Source organism: Cavia porcellus, unplaced genomic scaffold (genome assembly GCF_034190915.1).
Source record: "Cavia porcellus strain 051 isolate PalLab524CR breed Dunkin Hartley unplaced genomic scaffold, mCavPor4.1 scaffold_7, whole genome shotgun sequence".
Taxonomy (NCBI): Eukaryota; Metazoa; Chordata; class Mammalia; order Rodentia; family Caviidae; genus Cavia; species Cavia porcellus.
Window position 1 is genome coordinate 54,736,600 of NW_026947490.1, and position 23,152 is coordinate 54,759,751.

The 23,152-nt window shown below is 43.3% G+C and overlaps 1 protein-coding gene across 2 annotated transcripts; it reads right to left on the reverse strand.

Moving 5' to 3' along the window:
* Positions 1-5,236: 5,236 nt before the first annotated feature.
* Creg1 (cellular repressor of E1A stimulated genes 1) lies at positions 5,237-17,449 on the reverse strand. Of its 2 annotated transcripts, XM_005003191.4 has the most exons (4): positions 17,065-17,447; positions 12,294-12,413; positions 9,383-9,567; positions 5,237-6,523 (listed from the first exon to the last, which is right to left on the reverse strand). In XM_005003191.4, the coding sequence occupies exons 1-4, from the start codon at positions 17,416-17,418 to the stop codon at positions 6,520-6,522; spliced, it is 663 nt and encodes a 220-aa protein (XP_005003248.1). In that variant the 5' UTR covers positions 17,419-17,447; the 3' UTR covers positions 5,237-6,519. The 2 variants fall into 2 exon arrangements, with proteins under 2 accessions (XP_005003248.1, XP_003468725.1); XM_003468677.5 differs by lacking the exon at positions 5,237-6,523 and having other exon boundaries at positions 9,379-9,567; positions 17,065-17,449.
* Between the last annotated feature and the right edge of the window lie 5,703 nt (positions 17,450-23,152).

A 23,152-nucleotide genomic window follows, 5' to 3' on the forward strand; every position in this document is an offset into this window, starting at 1 on the left:
GACAGACGACTGCCCAAGATCGGCCATGTAGGCTAAGGTAGGGAACAACTCAGCGTCTGTCCCTGTTGTTGAGATGTCTCTGTTTAGATCTGAGATCACTGCCAGATTAAAAGAGCTATGTATAATTTGGGTTCATCATTAAGAAAAGATTGAATATTATACACAAAACACATTCAAAATAGATTTGAAGAGTTTACAGTAAAACATTAAACTGTAAACTGGGCATGGTGGCACATGCCTGTAATCCCAGAATTTGGGAGGCTAAGACAGGAGGATCACTGTGAGTTCGAGACCAGCCTGAGCCACAAAGTGAGCTCAAGGCCAACCTGAACTATATAATGAGACCCTGTCTCAAAAATTGAAAAAAAAATGAACAAAAAACATATATTGATAGTTCACACACAAAATAGCTAACAAAACATTTTACAATAGTCAATATTACCAGGAATTTTAAAATTACTAATTAAAATAAGATACTGGTATTTTTACCTATCAAACTCAGCAGAATGAGCACTGTCACACAGTGTTTGCAGGACTGTTCACTGACAAATTCTTAAAAGCTGTTTGTAACAAATAATGACAGTTTTTGATTTGGGAATCTCACTGCAGGAAATCCAAAGAAATAAACAATTTATAAAATATACATAAAGATCCTTCTCTACCAGGGGAAAGTTGGAAGCAAACTAAACGTTAAAAGGTTAGTTTTTGCCAGCTCAGTATCCCTTTAGTTAACCTAAGTTTTTTTTTCTGTCTCTAAAGTTCCCCTTCAAGTACTGGAAGAAAATATAAGGGAGACCATTAAAGCCACAGGCACAAGGAAGACTTTCTGAACCGGGTCCCAACCACCCAGGAAATCAAAGCAAGAGTCAACAAATGGGTCCACATCGCAATAAAGATTTTTTTTTTTAATCACTTCTCAGCTTTTTGGCTAAGATTCAGTGCAAAATAAAGTTTCTGTGCAGCCAAGGAAACAGAATAGAGAGAGAGACTGCAGAAAGGAAGAGAAACCTTTGCCAGCCACTCCTCAGACACAGAATTCATGTACAAAATATAGAAAGAACTCAAAAAGCTTAACACAAAAGCCAAGAGCCTGATCAGTATGTAGGCAAATGAACTGAACACAGACTTCTCGAAAGAAGTACGAATGGCCAATAAGTATACAGAGAAAAATGTTCTATCTTTAGCCATCAAAAATATACAACAAAACACTCACCCCTCTTAGAATGGCTATCATCAAGAATACAAAAATACCAGAAATCCTGGCAAGGATGTGGGGAACACTGTTGGTAGAAATGTAAATTAGAAGGGTCGCAGTGGAAATCAATATAGAAGTTCCTACAAAAACCGAAACTAGAACTGCCATATAATCAAATTGTACTACTTGGTACACATGGACCCCGAGGAATTGGAGTCAGCACTCTGTAGGATACCTATGTACTCATGTTTATTATAGCGTAATTCACAATAGCCAGGATGCGGAGCCAGCCTAGATGCCCACCAACAAACAAAATGCAGTATATACATAGTGAAATATAATTCAGCCATAAAGAAGGAACAGTTGTGTCATTTGCAGGAAGATGGTTGGAACTGGATATCATGTTAAGTGAAATAAGCCAGACTCAGAAAGACATGCATTGGATGTTCCCCCTAATATGTGTGAGGGGGCTGTCATGAAAATAGGAAACAAGAAAGTACTAGATAAGAGGAAGTCAGTAATGGGATGGGTGGAAGACATACAAGGGAGAGAAATGAGATAGATTTGACCAAAATGTGTTATACGCACGTATGAAAGTAGTACATTGAAGCCCAAGTTTGTAAAATTAGTAAGCATTAATAAAAATTTTTAAGTGTCTCTCTTCAAAATTCTCCCAGCCCCTGTGGTTCTGATGGTGCTGAAATGAACCCACCATGCCAGAAAAAGACATGTGACCCAAGCTTAACCAATGAGGGGTCCCGCTCCCAGACACAGTGATTATTTAGGAATGGGGGGAGGCGGTCATCTACGGTCCTGTATGATTCTGGCTGCGACTGGAATCAACACAGTGGAAAATGAAGCCAGGAAATAAAGACTGAGCTCTGGAAGAGAATGTTAGTATGAATGAATTTCTCATTTGTTTAAATTACTTTGACTTGGATTTTGGACCCTAGCAACAGAGTCCCTATGCAGTTATTTTGTAGCCTGGAGAGATCCTGCAGCCTTTTAAGATCTCCTGGCCAGTGATTTCTGATGAAGTGGAAGAAGTGTGACACACAGTCCATGCACAGCATGATCATGGCCTTGCTTAAATATTTCATCAAAGCGAAGGCTGGAAGAAAATACAAAATATTAGCAGCCACACTAGCTGGTAAGATTATGAACCTTAAATTCTTATTTTCCATATTTTCAACACACATACAAGCATGTTTATAAGTAGAGACAATTTGAGTGACTCCCCTTGAATGCAGAACAAATGCTGCACCATTAGTTAAATTGAGTCTTATTTCCAAATACTGGTGTGTAGAGTGGGCTGTGCTCTTTACTTCAGCTTTCAGTTAGCTCATCAGATGCAAATGAGGCAAGCTGAGGTACTGCTATATAACCCCGGAGGCCAACCTGACAGTTTCCTGTTTCCTTGATAGTGCTCTCTATAAGATTAAAGCACAGTGGGATGGTAGAGCCATTCAGCTCCAGGAACGCCAGCCGGTACGAGCCTCAAAGTAAGAGGCTGTGGCCACTCAGGGCACAAAAGTTTACATATCAAAAACTGAAGCAACGGCCTCCTAAATTCATTCACATGCTATCCTAGTCAAGTTATGCAGACTGGTCTTTCTGCATATCTCCTTGAATATTACAAAGATGCTTTTCTTTTGTCATGGTTTACGTCTGTGGCCCCCAGGCCTCAGGAGTTTGAATTGTGCATTTGTTATTCGGTCATTGTCTAGTGCTTAGATTGATGGTGTCAGTGCTCCACCCACAAAGGGGTGGAGCCAGGATGTGATGTAATGGCAGGAAGAAGGTGTCTCTTGCTCTTTGCTAGTTCCTGTTTGCTGTTTGCAGCCACCATGAGCCGCGTCACAGCCATGCCCGCCTGCCTTGGAGCCAACTGAGTGTGGACTGAAACCTCCAAAAACTGTAAGAAATAAACCTTTTCTTTCCCAACTTTGGGCTTCAGGTATTTTGTCTCAGTGATGAGCAAATAGTAACTAAAACATCTTCCCACCTGGATAGTCAGTTCAAGTTACTCATGTAGTACCTGCCATCTTCTCTGTCACTCATCCTCAAACCACTCTCCTCTTCACAAGATAATAAATCCTGGGAGAGGCCTGATGTTTGTCTGTGTATCCTCACTTGGATCAGGCTTTGGAGGACCCCTGGGATGCTCTTAACTTTAAATACATCTTAGTGTCTTTACTCTCGCCATGGGTTGTATTGGAAAAGAGATTGAAATTAATTTCCTAGGATTCCAATAACACTTCAATGAGATTACAAATATAACTTTTGAAATAGTGAGAAAGATTAGAAAAGGGATTACAATACTTGGATTATAATATTCAATATTTGAATTACAGTATTTATATATCTTACAATAGCAAGGAAAAAACAAAAGGATCGATGAATTCAGACCAACTTTAATTTCAAGAGGTCTTCAGTTATAATCATCTTTCCAGATGAAAACACACAGACATCTGATCCGCATGTCTGTGAGTTCTGGGTAATATTTACTAGCCAGCATTACCCAAGGTGGGGTGTGATTTCCTCAGCACTAACAGGAAAACTCACCCCTTTATAAAGAGTGGAGTCTCCTCAATTACTTTGTGACTGTCACTCTGAATACTTCTAAGTGGGGAACAGGACATTTGCAATCTCTAGTTTGAACATTTGTGCATTTACTTCATTGACCCTTTCTTTATTTCATAGTGGATTTTTCTCCAACCCACTGCATACTGGTAAGGAATTAAAACCTGCATCAGAAGCCAGAATATACTAAAATTACTTGCCATGGTTTGGTAATGACCACTGGCCCTGACCAGCAGAGCAGATGAGTGGCTGCAAATTTAGCCACCCGGGCTCTAAAGCTTCAGGCACCTCCTTGGTCACCGCATTTCATTTATCTGTTTGTAATCAGGGCCAGCCTTGCTCCCTGGACCACAGCCGTCACTCCCTACCTTACCCCTCTGCAGGCCAGGGCTCAGTCCCACTGGGAAGTCCAGCGTGGGAGAGATAAGCCCGTGAAAATTACCAGCAACCGCAGGCCAGGCCTCTGCTTCTCCTCCTGCCCCGAGCTCTCTGTACTCCAGGGTCGCCATCAACACCATCCTCCTCTTACCCTGCCCAGGACGTCAGACTCAAAGACTTGATTAACGGAACTGCACGCAAAACCCACATCGGCACAAAAAAGAAGTCTACACTGCCCTCTCGTGGCCACTCAGAATGTACTGCGACACATTCCATTGCGCACCTTCCATTGTAAAGGAATTTGCCTGCACCTGCTGCGCAAAGCTGGCTGTATAATTGAGAGGTTCAAGTCGATTTTTAAAAACCAGGACTTTTTAAGGTAAGATGTCTCCTCCAGCTTCCTCATGCTGAGAGTGGAAACTGCCACACACACACACATCCAGCCTTGGCACGAGGGCCCCTGGGCCCTCTGGTGGGCTGGAACCGGGCTACATCTCTTCCAGGTTGTGCATTTCCTGGCCCCATCTATAAATCAGAGCGTATCTGTGTGCTCTCGAGAGGGGGGGGGGATCTGTTCTCCCAGTTTGGTCAAATGTAAATAAACTCATTTTTCCATTTTTTATGGGCTTTTCTGATATTCTTGATGGCCATAAATAAAGTGAATTCTCAAAGCCAGGTTCGGGTCTTTGACAAATCTCTGTTGGCAACAGCTGGTTTCACCCTCTAGAATAACGAGGTCCAACCTGAATACAGGCATATTTCTATGCCACCAAGTGCTGAAAACAAACTTCACATTAAGAGGGTAAAGACAGCCAAACAGATGCTCTGAACCCTAGTTCTGCCTTAAGGTACCCCAGAACCCAAGGACGTGTGACAATGGCTGGATGCTGGCCATTTCCCAGACTCTAGGACAGGAGCTTCTCCCCCGTAGGAAAGAGGGTTGTCACTCCCTTGGCGTTGGGGAACAGTCAGCAGTTGATTAAAGGGTACATTCAAATGAAACCACCAGATTTCTGACTGGACCATGACATGGAGTAATAAATATTAACACCTATGTTTAAGAAAATAAGTGCACCAAGCTTTCTTAAATAATGCTTTAATTATTGATCCTTTGCATTTTGTATTAGTTCATGTCTGAGATGCATAATGAATACATTTGTTATGGAATTACGGATGCTCTGAATAACAGGTGTATTTTACTAAGTTTAACGTACATCATTTTTCTTAAACAAAAGCTGTCTGCTAGATTTAAGTTCATCCTCTTGTTAGCAAGCATGATGACTCATTTCTCTTTTTCATTTAAGGATTCAGTGGTTTAATTCTTGCTACTTCTTTCAGAACGATCTCACACATCTTGAAATCAAATATGTAGGTTTAAAACTAGAGTATCTTCTCTTCTGAAATGTGATTTCTTTTTTAACGGCCATGTTATCTTCCCTCAGATGACTTGATTGAGGTAGCAAAGCATTCAGAGCTATTTAGATTTAGTGCAGCTGAGGAAGGCTGAGGTCACTTTTGAGAACGTTTATATTAAAAAGCTGTGGAGAGCAGCTGAGGAGGGGGAATTTTGGCTCCGGCTGAAGCTGGTTCACACTTCTACTTAGAACAGAGTATCAGAAATATGCAAAACCCCTGCCCTTCTCTTTCCTTTGCAATCCCATTTTGGGGCCAAAAAGGAAAACAGTATATGTGCATGCTTTGAATGGAAGAGGCCGACTAGAGTGAGTTTTACCAATGCCTTGAATGTAAAAAGCTTGGGAAGTTCCTTACGAGAACTTTTTTGCCTCTGTTGGATGGGGAATACACAGAATTGTCTGATGAACAGAGACAGGAGCAGAAAGCGCCTGTTTGTCCTCAAGGCCAGGGACAGGAGCGCTGGTGCAGCTGGGGCAAGGAGGCACGCAGCACAGTATCTGCCAGGAATCAAGCACCTCCAGCGGCCCAGGGGTGATCTCAATCTGTTGTGGTTTTGGTACTGAGGATCGAACTCATGACCTCACGCTTGCCAGGCAGGTACTTACGCCACTAAGCTAAATCCCCAGCCCAATCTAAATCTGACACTTGTTCTTCATGGACCACCACTGGAAAAATAATTGAATTGATAATACAAAACTTCTTTGATTATAATAAAAGAGGTTTCTTTATGCAAATAGCTTCAAAATATGGAAGGAAAAAAGACTCACGTTTTCCAAGAAATTCAGTACAGGCCCAACATTATTTTATAAGCAAACAAGCAAACCAACCAGCATGAGACAGAAAACTGACCAACACTCTAGGAAATGCCCACGAGAAGTTAAGGCCTTTCAGTGTGCGTGAACCATCCTGAGAAACTTCACGTGTGAGGTTCAAGTCGCCGCGGTACTTCACCTAGAAAGGGGAAGGGAGAGGAAGAATTCCCATTAAAATGCACTGACAAGCTGGGGATTTAGCTCAGCGCTATAAGCACCTGCCTGGCAGATCTTCAGAGTTGATTCGCTCTAGGGAAGGGCCAGAAAGACTTGGGAGCCAAAAGTTGAAGACGTTGAGTTAATCTTTGCCACTTTAGCTTGGGGAAGATCTGTCTGATTTAATAAAGCACAGGTTTCCAACTTTTTATTTTACCAGAATGGCCAGGCCCTTGTGAGTGGCTCCCCATAGACATGCAGCCCCAGCCCCTTATGGACATCACAGAACACTCCCAAGACTACGACGGCTCTGCTGGCAAATTGAGTGGGGCTCTGAAATGGGCATCTGGTGAGACAGGACAGCTGTCAGACATCACCCAATGCTAATCAGCTGGTCACTGCCTCGGAGGGGACCCTGCTGAACCTCTGGTCCCCCTCCTGGCACAAAGGGAAATCTTGTTTTATCTCTGAGCTGCAGAAAAGGACTCACTCAACTTCACAGTAGCACGAAGTTGACAGATGTCTGTTTTACTCACTAATTCAGTGTAGAAACTTAAAGGAAAATGTACTTTGGTTGTTAAAGCAAGCACTGCCCTAGGGATGCTCTTTCCCTGAAGATATCTGTATTCCAGAGACTGCGATGTCCTGGAAAGGTGAACTTTAACCTCAGAGGGGGCTGCCTTTCTTATGGTCTCCTCTGGCAGTTGTCTCCTGGTGCTGATGCTGTCACTGCTACTATACTCCTAAACAGTGGGAGGCTTTGCCAGCCCGATGAGGATCAGCCATCTGGGCCTCCTCTCTTGCACCCATGGCAGCAGGATAAACACTAGGACTGTTGGGACCTGACTCAAAGAGATGATCAGCCTGACAATCAGCCAGTGCTTCCAAAGTACCTGCCCTGTGCCACACCCTGTCCGCTGTCCCAACTGGCATTTAAAAATAGAAGTAAGTTTTTAAACTCTGGGCTTCCCTGTCAAGAAATTTACCACCACATTGGAAAATCAGCACATCAACATGGCCTGTTCCACAATAGATAAATCAGTGTAAGAAGGTAAGCTCCCCGCGGGGAGAATCTGGCAAAGGCGTGGCTGAAGTGAATGTGAAAAGGAAGGGACTTGGGACCAGCAGTCCCCAGGCTCCTGGAATGGATGATTAAGTTTAGAGCAGGTGTGCAGGACAACTGTCCGCAGAATTTACAGTGAGTCATTCTGAGAGGTGTTTGCTTGGCCCGTGTGTTCCTCAGCCCCAAACTGCTTCGGTTACATCGCCACGAGCCATGTACCTACCATCCCATCCCTCCTCTGTCCCATGACCAAAATGCCTGCACAAATGTTGCAAATGTTTTTCTTCTCCATTTTTGTTCTCACTTCTGTTAGTTACAAATAAATAGCCCCTGAGGCTTCAGCTCAGGGCTGTTTCCCTGAAGCTTTCTCTTTCAGAGAACCAGCCCCTTTCAGCTTCTCTCTGTGACTGAACAACTCTCATTTCTGAATAATCTTTCATCTTCTGCACCACCTCGCTCACCTACTGGGCCAGCCCCAACGAAGCCACTGCGGACAACCCAGGCTTAGTATCACCACTCTGATCTCCCCAACATCCGTCAGCCACTACCACAGGGAGCTCACCGCAAATGCACGGGTTCGAGCTGCCAGCTGCCGGGAGGCCAGCAAAAACGGGCAGTACAGAGAGACTGCAGGGCTGGAGTCCTGACACAGCCACCTCCACGCTGTGAGCATCAGTTCCATTTTACAGAGGTGAAGACAGCACCACATCTGAATGCTGGAGACACTCGGGACAGTGGACAGTGGACAGTGGACAATGCTGGGTGCGTGAGAACTTGGAAGTTCAGAACCTGGCCAGGCTTAGCAGCGTGAGCTGCTGCTGTTACTACTGTTGCTGTTATTGTTACTGTTGTCACCTCCCATAAGGCCTGTGGGTGCCAGCTATGCCAGGATCCCGAGTCACATGGGAGGAGCCCCAGTCCTTTGTATTCCTTCCTCTGAACCCAGACCTCTCTCTATAGGATCTGACCCCTTCCCCCAGGCCCTTCCCATCCACAGATGCTTCTCCCTCCTCTCCTGAGGTCACTGTGGTGGCCACTTCCTCCCCTTCAAGGACCTAAGTCCAGTGGAGTAAGTCACACCTGCTCCTTCAGGTGCTCAGTCCTGGGGGATGACGGGGACAGATCACTCGCTCAGACTCAGATGTGCAAAGTCCACAGTCCAGAGCACCAGATCTGAGTCTCAGGAGAAAAAGCGGTCCCAATGTCCCTCTTCCACACTCCCTCAGACTACAGAGGAACTACAGATAAAATATACAATGCAGTTAATGTATATAAGTAACAAAACCTTTTTTGTATTTGTTGTCATAACGAGGAAGAAAAAATGGTGAGCTTCAGGTGAGGCCTGTCTGCAGGTGACCTGGAGCACTAGTGTTTCTGTGACTTCCTCCCACAGAAATGCAGAAATCACTGATACTTTCAAAGCATGTTACCAGTATTGTAGGTATCTTAAAATTCTGTCTTCAGGCTTGCATACTTTGGAAGTAAAGTTATAGACTCATCGCTAGATCTTATATTAATGTGAATTTTAAAAGCTTACTTAGCACTATACCCGTATTTTAAAATATTTTTTATAAAATTTCAATACTGTCAGTTTCTTTGGTAATCTTGTATATATTGTGCACTCAGATATTACTCTGAGAAGGGGTTCACAGGCTTTACAGCCTGCCACAGGTGTCCATGATGAAGGGGTTCCCCCAGTGCACCCTCTTGTTTTAGAAGGCTGAGTACCTCTGATAAGGGCTGCAGTATTAGAAAGATGAAAGACGCAGAAATACTTACTGAATTGTGGCATTATAGTATTCTTCAGGTGTCACTATTTTGGCTCCACCAAAGTAGTCCAAGACCCAGATATTGGTTATATTTAACTTAGCGAAGAACCAGTTATGGCTAGATGGCCAGGTTTTCATCTCGGGGTGACGAATGAATAATGAATGTTTTGCAAAGTCCATTTCCGTTTTATTCACCTAAAAGGCAAATGTGGAATATTTATTCTAATGTGTGGTTCTGGCACTTAACAAATGATCCTGTGTTTATTTTGTAAATCTTGAGCATACACTTAAGAGCAAATCAAGGATGGAGGAAGAATACAGGAATCATGATTTCAGAGGTTGGTGATAACAGATACGGTGGAGTAGGACCCACCCTAACTTCTGTTCTCATCGCTGAGCGGTAACTCTTAGCTACTCAGCTAAGCAGTACCAGGTATCATCATGAAAGGTCACACGTGCCTGCGACATGCACACCTATCTGTGACACCTGAGCAGTGAGTGTACATGAAGGGTAAAGATCTGTAGAAGCAGCACTATGGGACCCTGTCCTCTCTCTTCCTCCTACCAGGGAAGGACAATCAATGACAGAGATCCACCTACCAAGAATTCCCAGACCACAAATCAACTGGTCTGAGGTTTTTTCATTTCATTTTGTTTTGCTTTTGCTTTTTTGTTTTTTGAGACAGCGTTTTACTATTAGTTTGGGCTGCCTTGAACTCACTATGTAGCTCCTGGTGGCCTTGAGCTCATGGTGATTCACCTACCTCTGCCTCTCAAGTGCTGGGACACCTTGCCACTGTCCTTCCTGTGAATTGACTTAATAAACTCCCACTAGCATTCATCCCAAATGCTAAATCCCCTGCCAGTTTTTAGTATCAGATTCTCCTCTTGTTAGCTGCTTAATATTCCCTCTGCCCTAAGCCTCTGTGAAAATATGGTGACAGGGTCATGGGAAATGTGGTACACATACAATATGACAGTAGTAAGTTCAGGCTGAGCAGATGTTCCTCAGCAAGAATAATTTTATACGAGAGCTTTATACTTGCTAGATTTGTTTGGATTCAGAAAATAGTTCACATTCCTCATAAACATCCTAAATGAACACCTTCATAGAAACAACTGACTAAATCTTTAGTTTTCTCCTAAAATTCATCTGGAACCACAAGAGACCTAGAATAGCAAAGGCAATCCTGGGCAATAAAGGCAAGGCAGGAAGCATCATAATCCCTGACTTGAAATTATACTACAAAGCTACTGTGATAAATCAGCATGGTACTGGCCAACCCTCCCCTCCCAAAAAAACAGACCCAAGGAACAGAATGGAAGATACAAACACAAATACAAACACACTCAGCCACCTTACCTTTGACAAAGGGTCCAAACATGTTAACTGAAAGATAGCCTCTTGGATGGATGGTGCTGGAAAAACTGGCTTTCCCCATGCTGAAGACAAAAACTAGACCCATGCCTATCACCATGCCACTAAAGTCAAAATGGATCAAATGTCTAAATATTAAAACCAAAACACTAAATGTACTGAAAGACAAAGTTGGTAGAAACACTGACGACGTAGGGGTAGGCCGAGAGCTCATGAGCAGAAGTAAACTGCACAGGAGATACTTCAAAGGATCAACAACCAGGACCTCATCTTATTAAAAAGTTTTGCACCTCAAAAGAAATCACCAACAGAGTGAAAAGACAACCCATGAATTGGATTTTGGCCAATCATCCCTCAGACAAAGGACTTCTATCTAGAATATATAATGAATTTTAAAAATTGGGCCCCTCAAATTTAAAGACCCAATCAAAAAATGGGCATCTGAGATAGGCACATACTTCTCAGATGACAAAATACAAATGGCAAACAAAGATATGAAAAATGTTCAACATCTTTGGTCATTCAAGAAAAACGCAAATTAAAACCACACTGAGATTCCATCTCACCCCAGAAAAAAGGTTAGCATCAAAAAATCATTCTATAACAAATGCTGACAGAGCTGTGGGGAAAAAGGAACTGCACTGTTGGTGGGAGTGTAGACTTCTGTAACCAGTGTGGAAGTCAGTGTAGAAATTCGTCAAAAAACTAGGACTAGAGGTCCCATTCAACCCAGGTATTCCCCTTCTGGGTACTATTCCAGAAGAATTGAAAGCATCATACCACAGTGATATATGTGCACCCATTTTTATAGCAGCATAATTTATAATAACTAAATCTGGGAAAGAATCCAAATGCCCATCAATCAAGGAATGGATAAAAGATGTGGTATTTTTATACAATGGAGTACTACTCAGCTATAAAGAAGGATAAACTCAAAGCTTTTAGTAAATGGAAACTAGAGACTGTACTCATAAGTGAAATAAATTAGGCTCGCATGTGTAAACATCACATTGTCTCCCTAGTTTAAGAAACTGAAAGAGTAAATAAGATCCAAAATGTACAATAGACATTGTGAAAGGGAAAGAAACTGTTCTAAAGGAAAGAACAACTGGGATGGGGGAAAGGAGGAAAGAATAAAGAGGAAAAATATATGTATAAAAACAAGATAGCTAAGGTGATTGTATGACTCATTCTGTCAGTTCATTGAAAGACAGTACTTATATTGTTAAAGCAATTTTGCATGTCTATATGTGGTAATCTGAGCAACTATTTTGAAGACAACAGTATACAATATAATAACCATTGTAAATTTCCTATCATCTTGTTTTGAAAATCTGTCCAGTTTTTAATGGTTTTTTAAGTTCTCTTTAAAATAAAAAGAACTTAACAACCTTAGTTTTCATGGAGTTACTTCACACATTGGAACCTACCCTCACTGAGCATGCCAATCACTTGTCTCATACACTCAGGAGAGCTCTCCTTTCCTTGTTCACACACTGACACTCTTCTAACACCGTCTCTCCTTGCATGGTGCACTATTTACCTTGATCACTGTTCCTGAAAGCATTATGTGAACACACAGGGGACTCTGCGGATCAAATTTGTTCTTCTTGCAGAAGTCAGTCTGCGCCAAAGACATGGTGAGCGAGGCGTGCGGATTTTCCTGCAGAGAGAATGAATATCCTCTTGTGTGAAACACAGTTTCCGGACAGGTAACACATTTGTTGAGCTGCATACACGATGGCCCTGGAGCTGGCACATTCTTCCATGGAACAGTGAACCGTAAGCCGGAACCTTCCACTCAGGGAGAAAATACCACTCGGATAAGACAAATCCTGACCCGCAGGATATTTCCTGTTTAAAATTAACTGACTCCATAAGAACTACTTTAAAACATTTTTTTCTATAAATTTAAAATCAGGTCCATATCCTTCAGATGAATTATAATTAGTAGCACCCACATTCGAGGCTGGTGATAGGCTTTACTGAACTATTCAAGCTGACAGACTTAGGGTTAACCACTACCACAAACAAATACATAAAAAACGCCACGGTTGTTCTACCAGTTCATTACGCAACTGGAGCAGGAGAACGGCTGAATCATGCTGCTGCTTATCTCCCGGTCGCAGGAACTGTCATGTGATGTCAAAACTGAAGAAGTTGCTTGTTCTTGGTGTGAAAAACAAGAGAATCTATAGCTCAGATTCAAAATGTGAGGCAAACAAAATTCTTTTCTATTCAGAAATCAGATTCATAAAGACACCACTGACAGAATGCTGTATGTTTCAAACACTGCATTCCAGAATACTTAGCTTTACACCCTAGGTGTCTTTGGGGAGATTTTTCCATTTCACATCAAACACAGTGAGTCCTGCAGAGTTCTCCTTGAGGTCATTTAGCCCCAAAATATCTACTGTCTCCAAGCTATTTGGCAAGGTACTATAGGAAACCAAGAAAAAGGGGCTCTCAGTTAAGGCCTCCACAATGTGGCTAAAAAGTCAGAGATAATCAAAACCTAGATAATGCAAACCAAAAATACAGAAGAGGTTAAAAACAGACACGAGCAGGAAAGTGTAGTCAACTTTCAGTGTAAGGAGATGTCAACATAGCCTGCAGGGAAACTATGGGGGGGGGGTCTTGTACTTAAAGTTAGGACATAATTGGGGGACGCGTGGCAGGTGAAGAGAATGGCAAAAAACAAAACTGGGAAGGTGAGAGACATAAAGAATGACAGTGAGGAACTCAACTTGCTGGAAAGAGAGGGCCAAAGTGGGTATGGGGGTCAGCATCAGTACCTTCCAAGACCCACCCCTGTACCCCAAGTGGTCCTTTTAGGGGAGGGACAGTAACTGGGATGCAACCCAAGGCCTTTGCACTGAGCTACATCTCCAGCCCTTTTCTGAGATAGGGTCTCACTAAATTGCTAAACTGACCAAGCAGAGCTCAAATTTGCAGTCCTTCTGTCTCAGCCTCCCAGAGTGCTGGGATTACAGGCACCTATCACCAGGCCTAGCCGTTAAGTGATTCTTAAGCAGCAACTAGCAGTGGATAGAAGTTTCTAGGCAACTAATATCGCTGTGAGAAGTATTTTGTTAATGTAAATCTAGTGGTCAGAGTGACAGGGCAGAAGATTTAAGTGTTTTCAGGCATGCAGTGATGAGAACGTAGCCAAAGGATGGGGTGACAGAGATAAAGAAGGGAGAGGGATGGAAGCAAACAGCATGAAAGAAAAACCGGCAGATTTGGGAAAGCAGAGATGCTGGAGAGGCAGCGGGAATGCCAATGTTTGCTGAGAAATTCCATTAACAGAAATGTAGGAGCTCAAGGGAAGCGGTTTCAACAGGAAGAACTGGACTTAAAAATACTGAATTCGAGGCAACAGTAAACTTGTGAAGTAAAAAGGAGAAGCACACAGTTAGAAATAGAACTAAAGGGGCTGGAGATTTAGCTCAGCGGCATAAGCACCTGCCTTGCAAGCAGGCAGTCGTGAGTTCAATCCCTGGTACCGATAAAAATGAAAAAGACAAAAAAAAAAAAAGAAAGAAATAGAACTAAAGAGACGAAGCCAGGAAAGTCTATATAATCTTACAAGGATCAAGAGAAAGGAAGAGTTAGAAATGGACTCTGGGAGACATTGTTAGTGAATCAGAAAAAAAGAAAAAGAAACACCAGAGTGAGCAGAGAGGCTCAATTCAAAAGAAAAGAGTGTCAAAAAAGTGGGAGCAGTAGCTTGAGGAGTTGGTATACACACTGGAGCCAAGATTTCTGACTCCCTGGCGGTGCAGCTTGAACGGTACCATTACCACCCAACACTAGCAGCATCTCCATAGACGCTTTTACTATACACAAATGTCACAGGGGGAAGAATGCAAAATGAACATCCTGATGGCAAGGGCATTTGAACCAGTGAGTTATGGGGAACAGGCATTTGACACAGGAGAAGTGGTCCCTACCAGGTCTTTGTATCCCTTCCAAACTATTCATTCCACTGAGTCTAAGAGATAGAAGGAAATGAGGTGAACAGGGCAGAGGTCCTGAAGAGTTAGGACCGAATACTATAAACTGGAGGTCAGATCTGAGTCTGCTAAAACGCAAAGGGCCTGAAGAGCTAAGCAATCTAGAAGGAGCCCTGAAGGGTAAAATGTAAGTAAGTCAGCCCCGTTTCTGGGCACCAAAGGCCTAGCAGGGAAAATCAGCCTGTACCAAAAACACAGAAAAGCCCCAAGTCTACATTTTTACTGCATTTTGGGGGTGGATACTTTTCATTCTTTTTAATAAACTCACATTCAGTCATTCCCCACTGCTGTTGTGTGGACTTCAGTCTTTGTCCCCTAGAAACAAAGACCCAGGGTGAGTGAGAACTGATTACACCACCCTTGCCTCCCAGTGAGAAGACCCTCATGAATCCTGGTGGTCTGAAAGAGGATCAGCAGGGGGGGGGGGGTGGACAGAAACAAACTTCAGCTGACAGAATCAGACAAATTCTGATATGGTCTTCAAACTGTCACCTTGGAAACCTGAAACCCTGGGAAAGTTTCTCTGTGTTTTTAGAGATTATCAAATACCTGGGCTGTCACAGGTGACTCCCATGCCTGAGTCACAGCTTCCTCATTTTTTTAATGGGGATGACATCAGCAACTCCCTAGTTACCTCACGAATTTAAATATGATCATAGCAGTGATGCTCAATCTCTCTTTTCTGGCGGTAGCGGCAGGAGGGTGTCTTAGAATAAAATGTGTTTTTAAGCCAGGTACCATGGCATGCATCTGTAATTCCAACATTCTGGGAAGCTGAAGCAGGAAGACTGCAAATTTGTGCCCAACCTGGATAACTGAGACATCTCAAAATGAAAAATAAATAAAAAAGGCAAGGGATATAGATCAGTGCAAAGGTCCTAGGTTCAATCCTCACTCCCAACCTTCCCTAAAGTTTTAAATAAAATGCATTGGTATTGCATTTCAATAGTCTTCCCAAGTCCTGGGATCTGTAGCCACATTGAGCAAATGCCTAGTGGAAAACTGTGGGCTGGGACTAAGAAAACAATGCACTGGGCCATGGGTGCCTCAGCTGAAGGCCCAGCTGCTTCTGTTTTTGCTCAAAAACTCTAGGCGTCTGGTGTCACTCCATCTTCTCCTTTTCAAGAGAAGATATAAATTTAAACTTTTAAAAGTAAACTCTCAGTTTGAAAAGACTGGTTCCAAATTTGAATGCAGCTGGAATTCTGCACGGATCAAAGAAAAGTGGGGTGTGGCCTGTGGTTTGAAGGTAGGTGGATCCGATATGAAGCCTGTGTAAGAGTTCAGTTCTTCATCCGCAGCATGAAGTTAGTAAAGCCTTCTGCACAAAGTCACTGAAGAGTCAACAAAAGGAAACAAACAGACCTAGAAGGCCAGAATACCATCCCGCAGATGTTTAATTAAACATCGGTTTCCTTTCATCTCTCTTTTATCAACCTCGACCCTTTCCAATTAACCTAAGTCTCAGACCTTCCACAGAATCAGGCTCAGTTCCCTCCCCTGAGGCTGTGAGCCCACGTTGGGGCAGCAGAGGTCCACCTGAGCATAAGTTCACCCTGCCCTGGAAGGAAGGCAAAGGATGGGGAGGGGACAGGTGGTCAGTCAGTCCTGCTGTCCCAAGGCCACTGGGCCTAGGAAGGCCTAATATTGCAAGAAGCATCAGAATCATCAGTGATGCTGTGAATTAGCTTTTTATAGCTGGCTGAAAGACTTTGGGGGTGGAGGGTGGGTACTGGGAATTGAACCCAAGACCTTTGCGTTGAGCTACATCTTCTATCCCTTTAAATTTATTTATTTACTTTTGAGATAGAGTCTCACTATGTTGCTAAATTGTCCACGATGAATTAGAACCTGTGATCTTTTTGCCTCAGTTTCCCAGAGTGCTGGAAATACAGGCCATGTACCACCATGACCCTGCTGAAGGAAAATTCTTAATTCACAAAAGATAAAGAAAAACCTCGAGGTCATTTACATAAGATGCTTAACTACCCAACAATCCCTATGTCCTGTACAACTAAATATCAGAGCCCAGTTAACCCAGACAACTTGTCCCAGCACGGCTGGCGACAACTACGGATGAGGAATGGCAAAGCACTCACCCCCACTTTATACATGGGGAGGGGGAAGGTTGGTCCTGGTACGCAATCGCCTAACATCTGAGATGCCGTAATGCCTGCCTGGCCCTTGCGAGACATAAGACATACGGGTGGAACCAGGTTCAAATTCTGGGATCCAGAAGCCCTACAGTCGCTGGCAGGCAGCACCCTGGGGACCAGGCTGGGGGCCCCCCTCACCCACCTCCAGGTTGTGGACCGTGAGCTGCAAGGGAGACATGAAGAAGTAGGGCACGCCACTGCCCGCGCCCGGAGGCCCGTCGCTGAGTGACAGCACGTCGGCGAAGGGCTGGCCGCGCACCGCCTCCAGCGTCGAGATAGTGGCCAGCGCGCCCCAGGCACTGACGTGCGTCACAAACCGGGCCACGCGCGCCGCGTCCTGGCGGGGTGGCAGCGGCGGCATTGTCGTAGGTTTCTCCCAGTCTCCGAGGTTATGACCACCGTAGCTTCCCGCTGGCGACACCAGCAGCGAGAAGAGCGCGGACCCCAGCAGAGCGGCAAGCAGGGCGCGAACACAGCGAAAGCCTAGGTTTGCCATGGCGGTCTCCCGCAAACGGCCAGTGAGGCGCTACTTATGGGTTCCGATTCTCCAGGCCACGCCCCGGACACGCCCCCTGAGGAGACCAATCAGAGTCGAGAAAACTGGTGGGGCGGGGCCTGCGCGCTAAGCCTCCCGTAGGAGGGAACGTCTGTTTCTGCACCTTCCACCTACTCCTCTGCCTCTAAGGATTGCGAGTTTGCTCTAAATGGAATGTTTATTTTGCCTACAAGAGAAGAAGGAAGGCTGGAGGAAATTAAGCAACTCGCCCAAGTCTTAAGGCTAAGAAACGACCGAATTCTTAACCCCCGCGGCGCGCACACCTTTGGCATTGACTACCGAGCGCCGAAGGGGAGAGGCTGTGTCCGGCGCGCGGACTCTCATCAAGGAGCAGCCAGATCTCAAGTAAAGGATGGGATGACAGACTGCCTAGGACAAGGGCACGAAGAGGGTGTTAGTCCACTCTCGGTATCCGAGGCATGAGTTTGAACTGGCCGGTGTGGAGCCGATAAGGCAGCAGGTTTGGGCCGGTAGTTTCAGGAATTCGTCGGCCTCGCGGAAGGGGTGTTTCCTTTTCTATCTTCCAAGGATATGCCCTCATTCTGTTCTGGTAGATGAGCTTGCACTAGTTGACCCGCCTGCATTTCAAGCCGTGTTGATATCTTTTCAGAGAATCTTAATTTTTTTTTTTTTGAGACGTACTGTATTTCAGCCTTTGTGAGCCAGTCTTGTGGGCAGGTGTGGGCAGCAGGTGTGTGAGTTGAAGTTCTGTATGTCCTCGCCTCAGACTCAGCTTCTCTATGCTCGGTAACTTCCGGGTTACTCGGCAGAAACTTAGGGATATTAACAAAATCTGCACTGGAAATTTTCCCTCCCTTTGGTGGCCAAACGAGGTCACGCACACTGGTCTCCACGTGGAACTGAGAGGACTGGGAGATGTGCTCAAAGTTGGTTTTGTCTTTTAACCATTGAATTTGGGAGACCTTCAAGCCAGGTGGAAAACGAAGTGGGCAAAATTCAAAGGGAAAAAGGCGAGTCCGTCACTTGCAGAAATAATAATAATACAAATAGTTTGAGCACTGAACTATTACAAATATTTTGTCCTTAACTCACCAACAAAAAGACACGTGTAATTTAACATTTGTCGATCTAATCTCATGAGTCCAAGTCACATGTCCATGGGTCTTTTGGACTCTTTGGGCCTCGGAGTTTTCACCTAAAATGAGGAGCTGTATTAGATTATTAGGTGATCTCTGATACCCCTTCTAAACACTATGTTTTTCTATTTAACTTGCGGAATATGAGCTCCTCGTAGGTTTAACAGTGTGAATTATTCTGCAAGAGGATGGAAACATAGCTTTGTTTATTGTTGTACTATTTATGTTGGCATATTAAATAATAATAGGCTTTATTATGGCTCTGTTATAAATGTGGTGCCTAGAACTTGGTCTCCAGCCTGAGAGCTTGAGAATGAGGCCTACAAACTCCCCAGCTCTGCTTATCTCTCCTGCACTTGCTGTTCCCTATATCAAAATCTCTTTACCAGTAGCTCTTCCCTCAGCTACCAGTGTGGATTCCTCTTTCCCACTCAAAGGTTATCTTTAAAGTGCCTCTTACACCACTTTTTCTAAGCAGCCTTCCTTCATAGTCATTATTAAACCTGTAGTGTCTGTATTTAGTTACTTGTTAATTGTCTCTGCTGTTCCAGTGTAAGTCCCCAGGAGACCAGGAATGTGGTCTGCCTTGTTCACCTCCACATCCCCAGTGCACAGAGTGGGCACTCAAATATTTGTCGAAGGACTGCCTGACTTAATACATAATAGCTGATAGGATGCTTTGCACACATATCTGTATAAAAACAACAGTAGGCAGTGAGGATGACAGGATTGAAATTCTTGAGTATAATAGCTAGGTGCTTTAGGTCGTAACTGGTGAATCTGCTTCTTTGGGCTGAGCCACAGATGGCTGAAGTAATCATTCCACATGCTGCTGCTGCTTGCCCTGATTTTCTGTTTCTATTTCAACAGCCTGCACTGATCCCTACACTCATGGGCCCACCATGGCAGAGTTGTCTTCTCCCTGTGTCCCACCTCAAGTTCTGTCTTCCACATGGTGTTTCCTTGTCTAGGAGCCACCAGCTGAAGCTCCTTCGAGGTCAGGAGCAGTGGCTTTGTCATCTCCATGACCCAGCATCAAGTGCGGTGCTGGGCATCTGACAGGCACCTGTTGCATGGTGTTGGTAAAAATGAATTGCATCTGAACAATTATATCCAGTGCTGAGGGTAACCATGCTGTCTGCAATTCTGTAACTGCTCAGGCTTTAAAGATGAGAAACTTTCCACTTTGTGATGGACATGCTTTAAATAGGAGCCAGGAAAGTGCTGAAGACAGCTAACTTTAAAGTCAGTGACCTAAGAACAAGGTGTGGTGGAGCATACCTGTAATTCCAGCACTGAGAAGCCTGAGGCAGAAGGATCACAGTGAGCTTAAGGTCAGCCTGGCTGTACAAAAGTGAATTCAAGGCCGGCCTGCACTACATAGTGGACCTTGTCTCAAACAAACAATAAATAAAGTCACTTAAGTTTGACCTTAGATACCAAGGCTCAATTCCCAATCGTTAAAAGGAGGAAGAAAAATAACTCTTATCTTATTTGATTTTGGGGGGATTAAGAGAGATGATACATTTAAAATACCATAGCACTTAGAACATAAGAAGTGTTCAATAATTGTTAACTGTGTGATAGTAATTGTTAACTTTTCTTCCACTACTCTGCTCTCTCTCTCTCTCTCTCTCTCTCTCTCTCTCTCTCTCCCTCTCTCCCTCTCTCCCTCTCTCCCTCCCCCCCGCCCCCGCCCCAGGGGCTTTGCACTGAGCTACATCCCTAGCCAGTATTCTTCAAATTTTTTATTTCAAGACAAGTTCTCACTAAATCCTTAAGTTGCTCAGCCTGGGCTCAAATTCATAATTCCCAGTCAGCCTCCCAAAGTGCTAGGATTATAGACCTGGCTTAGCACACCTGGCTTGTTCCTATTTTCTACTCTGTAAATCTTTAGATTGCTTTATTTAATCTCTTTTTGAGCCTGAATAATTTCCATTGCAACCTCTGAAAAGAAAAAGGAAAGTCTCCAGGAAAAGTGACATTATAAATAATAAGGAATTCCCCAGGTAGCCACTGAGGAAGACATTTCACAGCTCACCCTACTTTGAGGGGGGAAATGCATAGACATAACATTTTTCATTAAGCAGACGTCCTTTCCTCCATATTTCTTCCCATTTCTCTCCACTTTAATCAAAGGTTCCCAGATTTTAAAAGCTAGAAATTAAAACCTGTTCTTTTGATTTTGTGTGTGCATTTGCATTTAGCTAATAATTATTTTTCAGATGTTTGTGGAATAATTCTTGACACCTATAAATTTAGAGGACTTGTTTTCTAAGTGCACTGACAATGCTTAGCATATAAAAAGTAATACTAGTATCTTTTAAATATCAATTGGGCTCTAAAACAGTATTTAATCCAGTATTTCAATATGTTCCATAACACTAAAGAGTAGAAGAAAGTTATCTCTGAATCAGAAGAAAATGGTTAAATTTGAATTTCCAACCCTTCACATAATCACCATAATACTTAAAAGCAGAAATGAGAGTGTGCTTATACCCAAATATGTGTGTTACCTTACAGATGTCAAGATAACCAGTGTGCACTGAGTGCCAAAGAAGCCCTGGGCACAGTGATCAACACTGAGAAGCCACATATTGAGAGAAATTGTCCATAAAAATACCTGCCTCATTGACTCACAAATAAGCAGTGCATAACACCATGCCACTGGTGCAATGTGGAGAGCTATAAAAAGAAAGGTTGGGAGAAGCAGTTTAGGCCTGTCTTGAGGGGTCACTGTGTAGTGGGAGAGAGAGAAAAGGGAGGGAGGCTGAGAAACAGGAGGTGCACAGGTGAGGGCACATGGCATGTCAGCAAAACAACCATAAACTGAAGAGGATGAGGAGCATAGAAAGCGAGAGATAAGCACATTCGTGGGCAGGGGAAATGTAGCATGCTGAAGAGAGATTGTAACTTTGGGAAGTCACAGAAAACGCTTACACAAGAAAATTGTACTACAGAATAGACTCAAAAGGAAGTACAAGTTTTGAGAAATTGAGGCGAAAGTGTCTTATGTACTCACCATATGACTAGAACACTCAAGTGAATTAAGTAAAGGAGTACTAGAATGAAACAAGAGCATTCCAACCAGTAGCTGGACACAAGGTAAACATAAAAGCCCATTCCTGTCCTACACAGTAGCAATAGGCTATTAGAAAAACTGATGAAAAAGGTATAATTCACAAGAAATGAACATTAAATATAGTGCTTATTTTTTAATAAGACGGAGCAGTTTGGTTTTCTCTGTCTATTGAATCAGTGAGCTTCCAGCTAAAATTCCTACATGATTTTTTAATGGAATTTGATGATCTCATTCTAAAATTTGTCTGGAATTGTAATTCTTAAGGATAACCAAGAAATGTTTGTAGAAGAAAGAGCAGTAAGGGAGAACTTGCCTCATCAATATCAAACATCCTATAATATTACCAAGAAATGTGAAAATAGTAATTTAAACCTTTAAAACACAATTTTAACAAACATTTAAGTATTTATAGGGCTTAAGTCAATTTTTCTAACACTGTTTTATAAGAAATGTGTACACTGGAAAAGTTTATAGGTTAAATGAGAGTCATTGAGATTGTAGGAAATAATGTGGGAACAAACACAGTCTGGTGCTTCAGAAGTAAATGCTGACCTACAATTTGGTTTATAGGATCAACACCCAGAGGAAAAGATACAGAATGTCACAGAGAGAAAAAGTCAACCTGCAGGGCCAGCCTGTCAAAGTTCCTCCCCACAAGGCATTCTAGATGTGTCAACATATGACTATTCATTAGATGCAAATTAAAAGCAATGAGACAAGACTACATACCCAACAGAATAGCCCACATCAAAAAAGCCAAATGTTGACAAAGCCAAATGTTGTCAAAAAGCCATTTTGACAAAGCCAAATGTTGATGAAAATGTGAACAAGGGGACCTTTCATATATTGCAGTCAAAAATGAGAACGGGTTTAGACACTTTGGAAATTGACTATATCTTGGACACATGACCCAGAAATTCCCCTTCTCAGTACTTACTCAGCAGAAACCTTTGCACATATTGACCACAAGATGTACTCAAAATGCTCATCACAGCATTATTTGAAATAGCACCCAAATTTACATCAATGTTAGAGTGTGTCATGGTTTGTGTCTGGATGTCCCCCCAAAGCCTCATGCAGTCATAGGGACAGGCTTTTAGAGTTTGTGATTGATTCATGGTCCAATGCTGGGATGATGGGTGTGAGTGCTACCCCACCCTAGGGTGAGTAGCCTGCATACAACATAGGAGACAGAAAGAGCCTTCTCTAGAGCTCCTCCCTTTTTGCTCTTGTTTGCCTTTCCTGTTTTCCACAGCCATGGACTTTGCCCCTCACTATGCCACCCTGCCTTGGAGCCAACTGATTGTTGAAACTTCCACAAGCTGTGAGATAAATAAACCTTTCCTTTCTTTAATTTTTGGGCATTGGGTGTCAACAATTAGAGAAAAGCAACCAAGACAGAATGAAACGTAAGCCACAATATAGTCATACAGTGATCTAGTACAATAATGTATTCTGCATAAGAAGCAATAGGAGTGAGTCACACAAGTATAAT

What these genes read in the sequence shown, in the direction of transcription:
- Creg1 (XM_005003191.4), bottom strand. Translation starts at nt 17,418, where the DNA reads ATGGCAAACCTAGGCTTTCGCTGTGTTCGCGCCCTGCTTGCCGCTCTG. An exon ending in TCACGGTCCACAACCTGGAG is followed by an intron (nt 12,414 to 17,064) that starts GTGGGTGAGGGG and finishes TTCTCTCTGCAG; the next exon opens with GAAAATCCGCACGCCTCGCT. An exon ending in TTTCAGGAACAGTGATCAAG is followed by an intron (nt 9,568 to 12,293) that starts GTAAATAGTGCA and finishes TTTGCCTTTTAG; the next exon opens with GTGAATAAAACGGAAATGGA.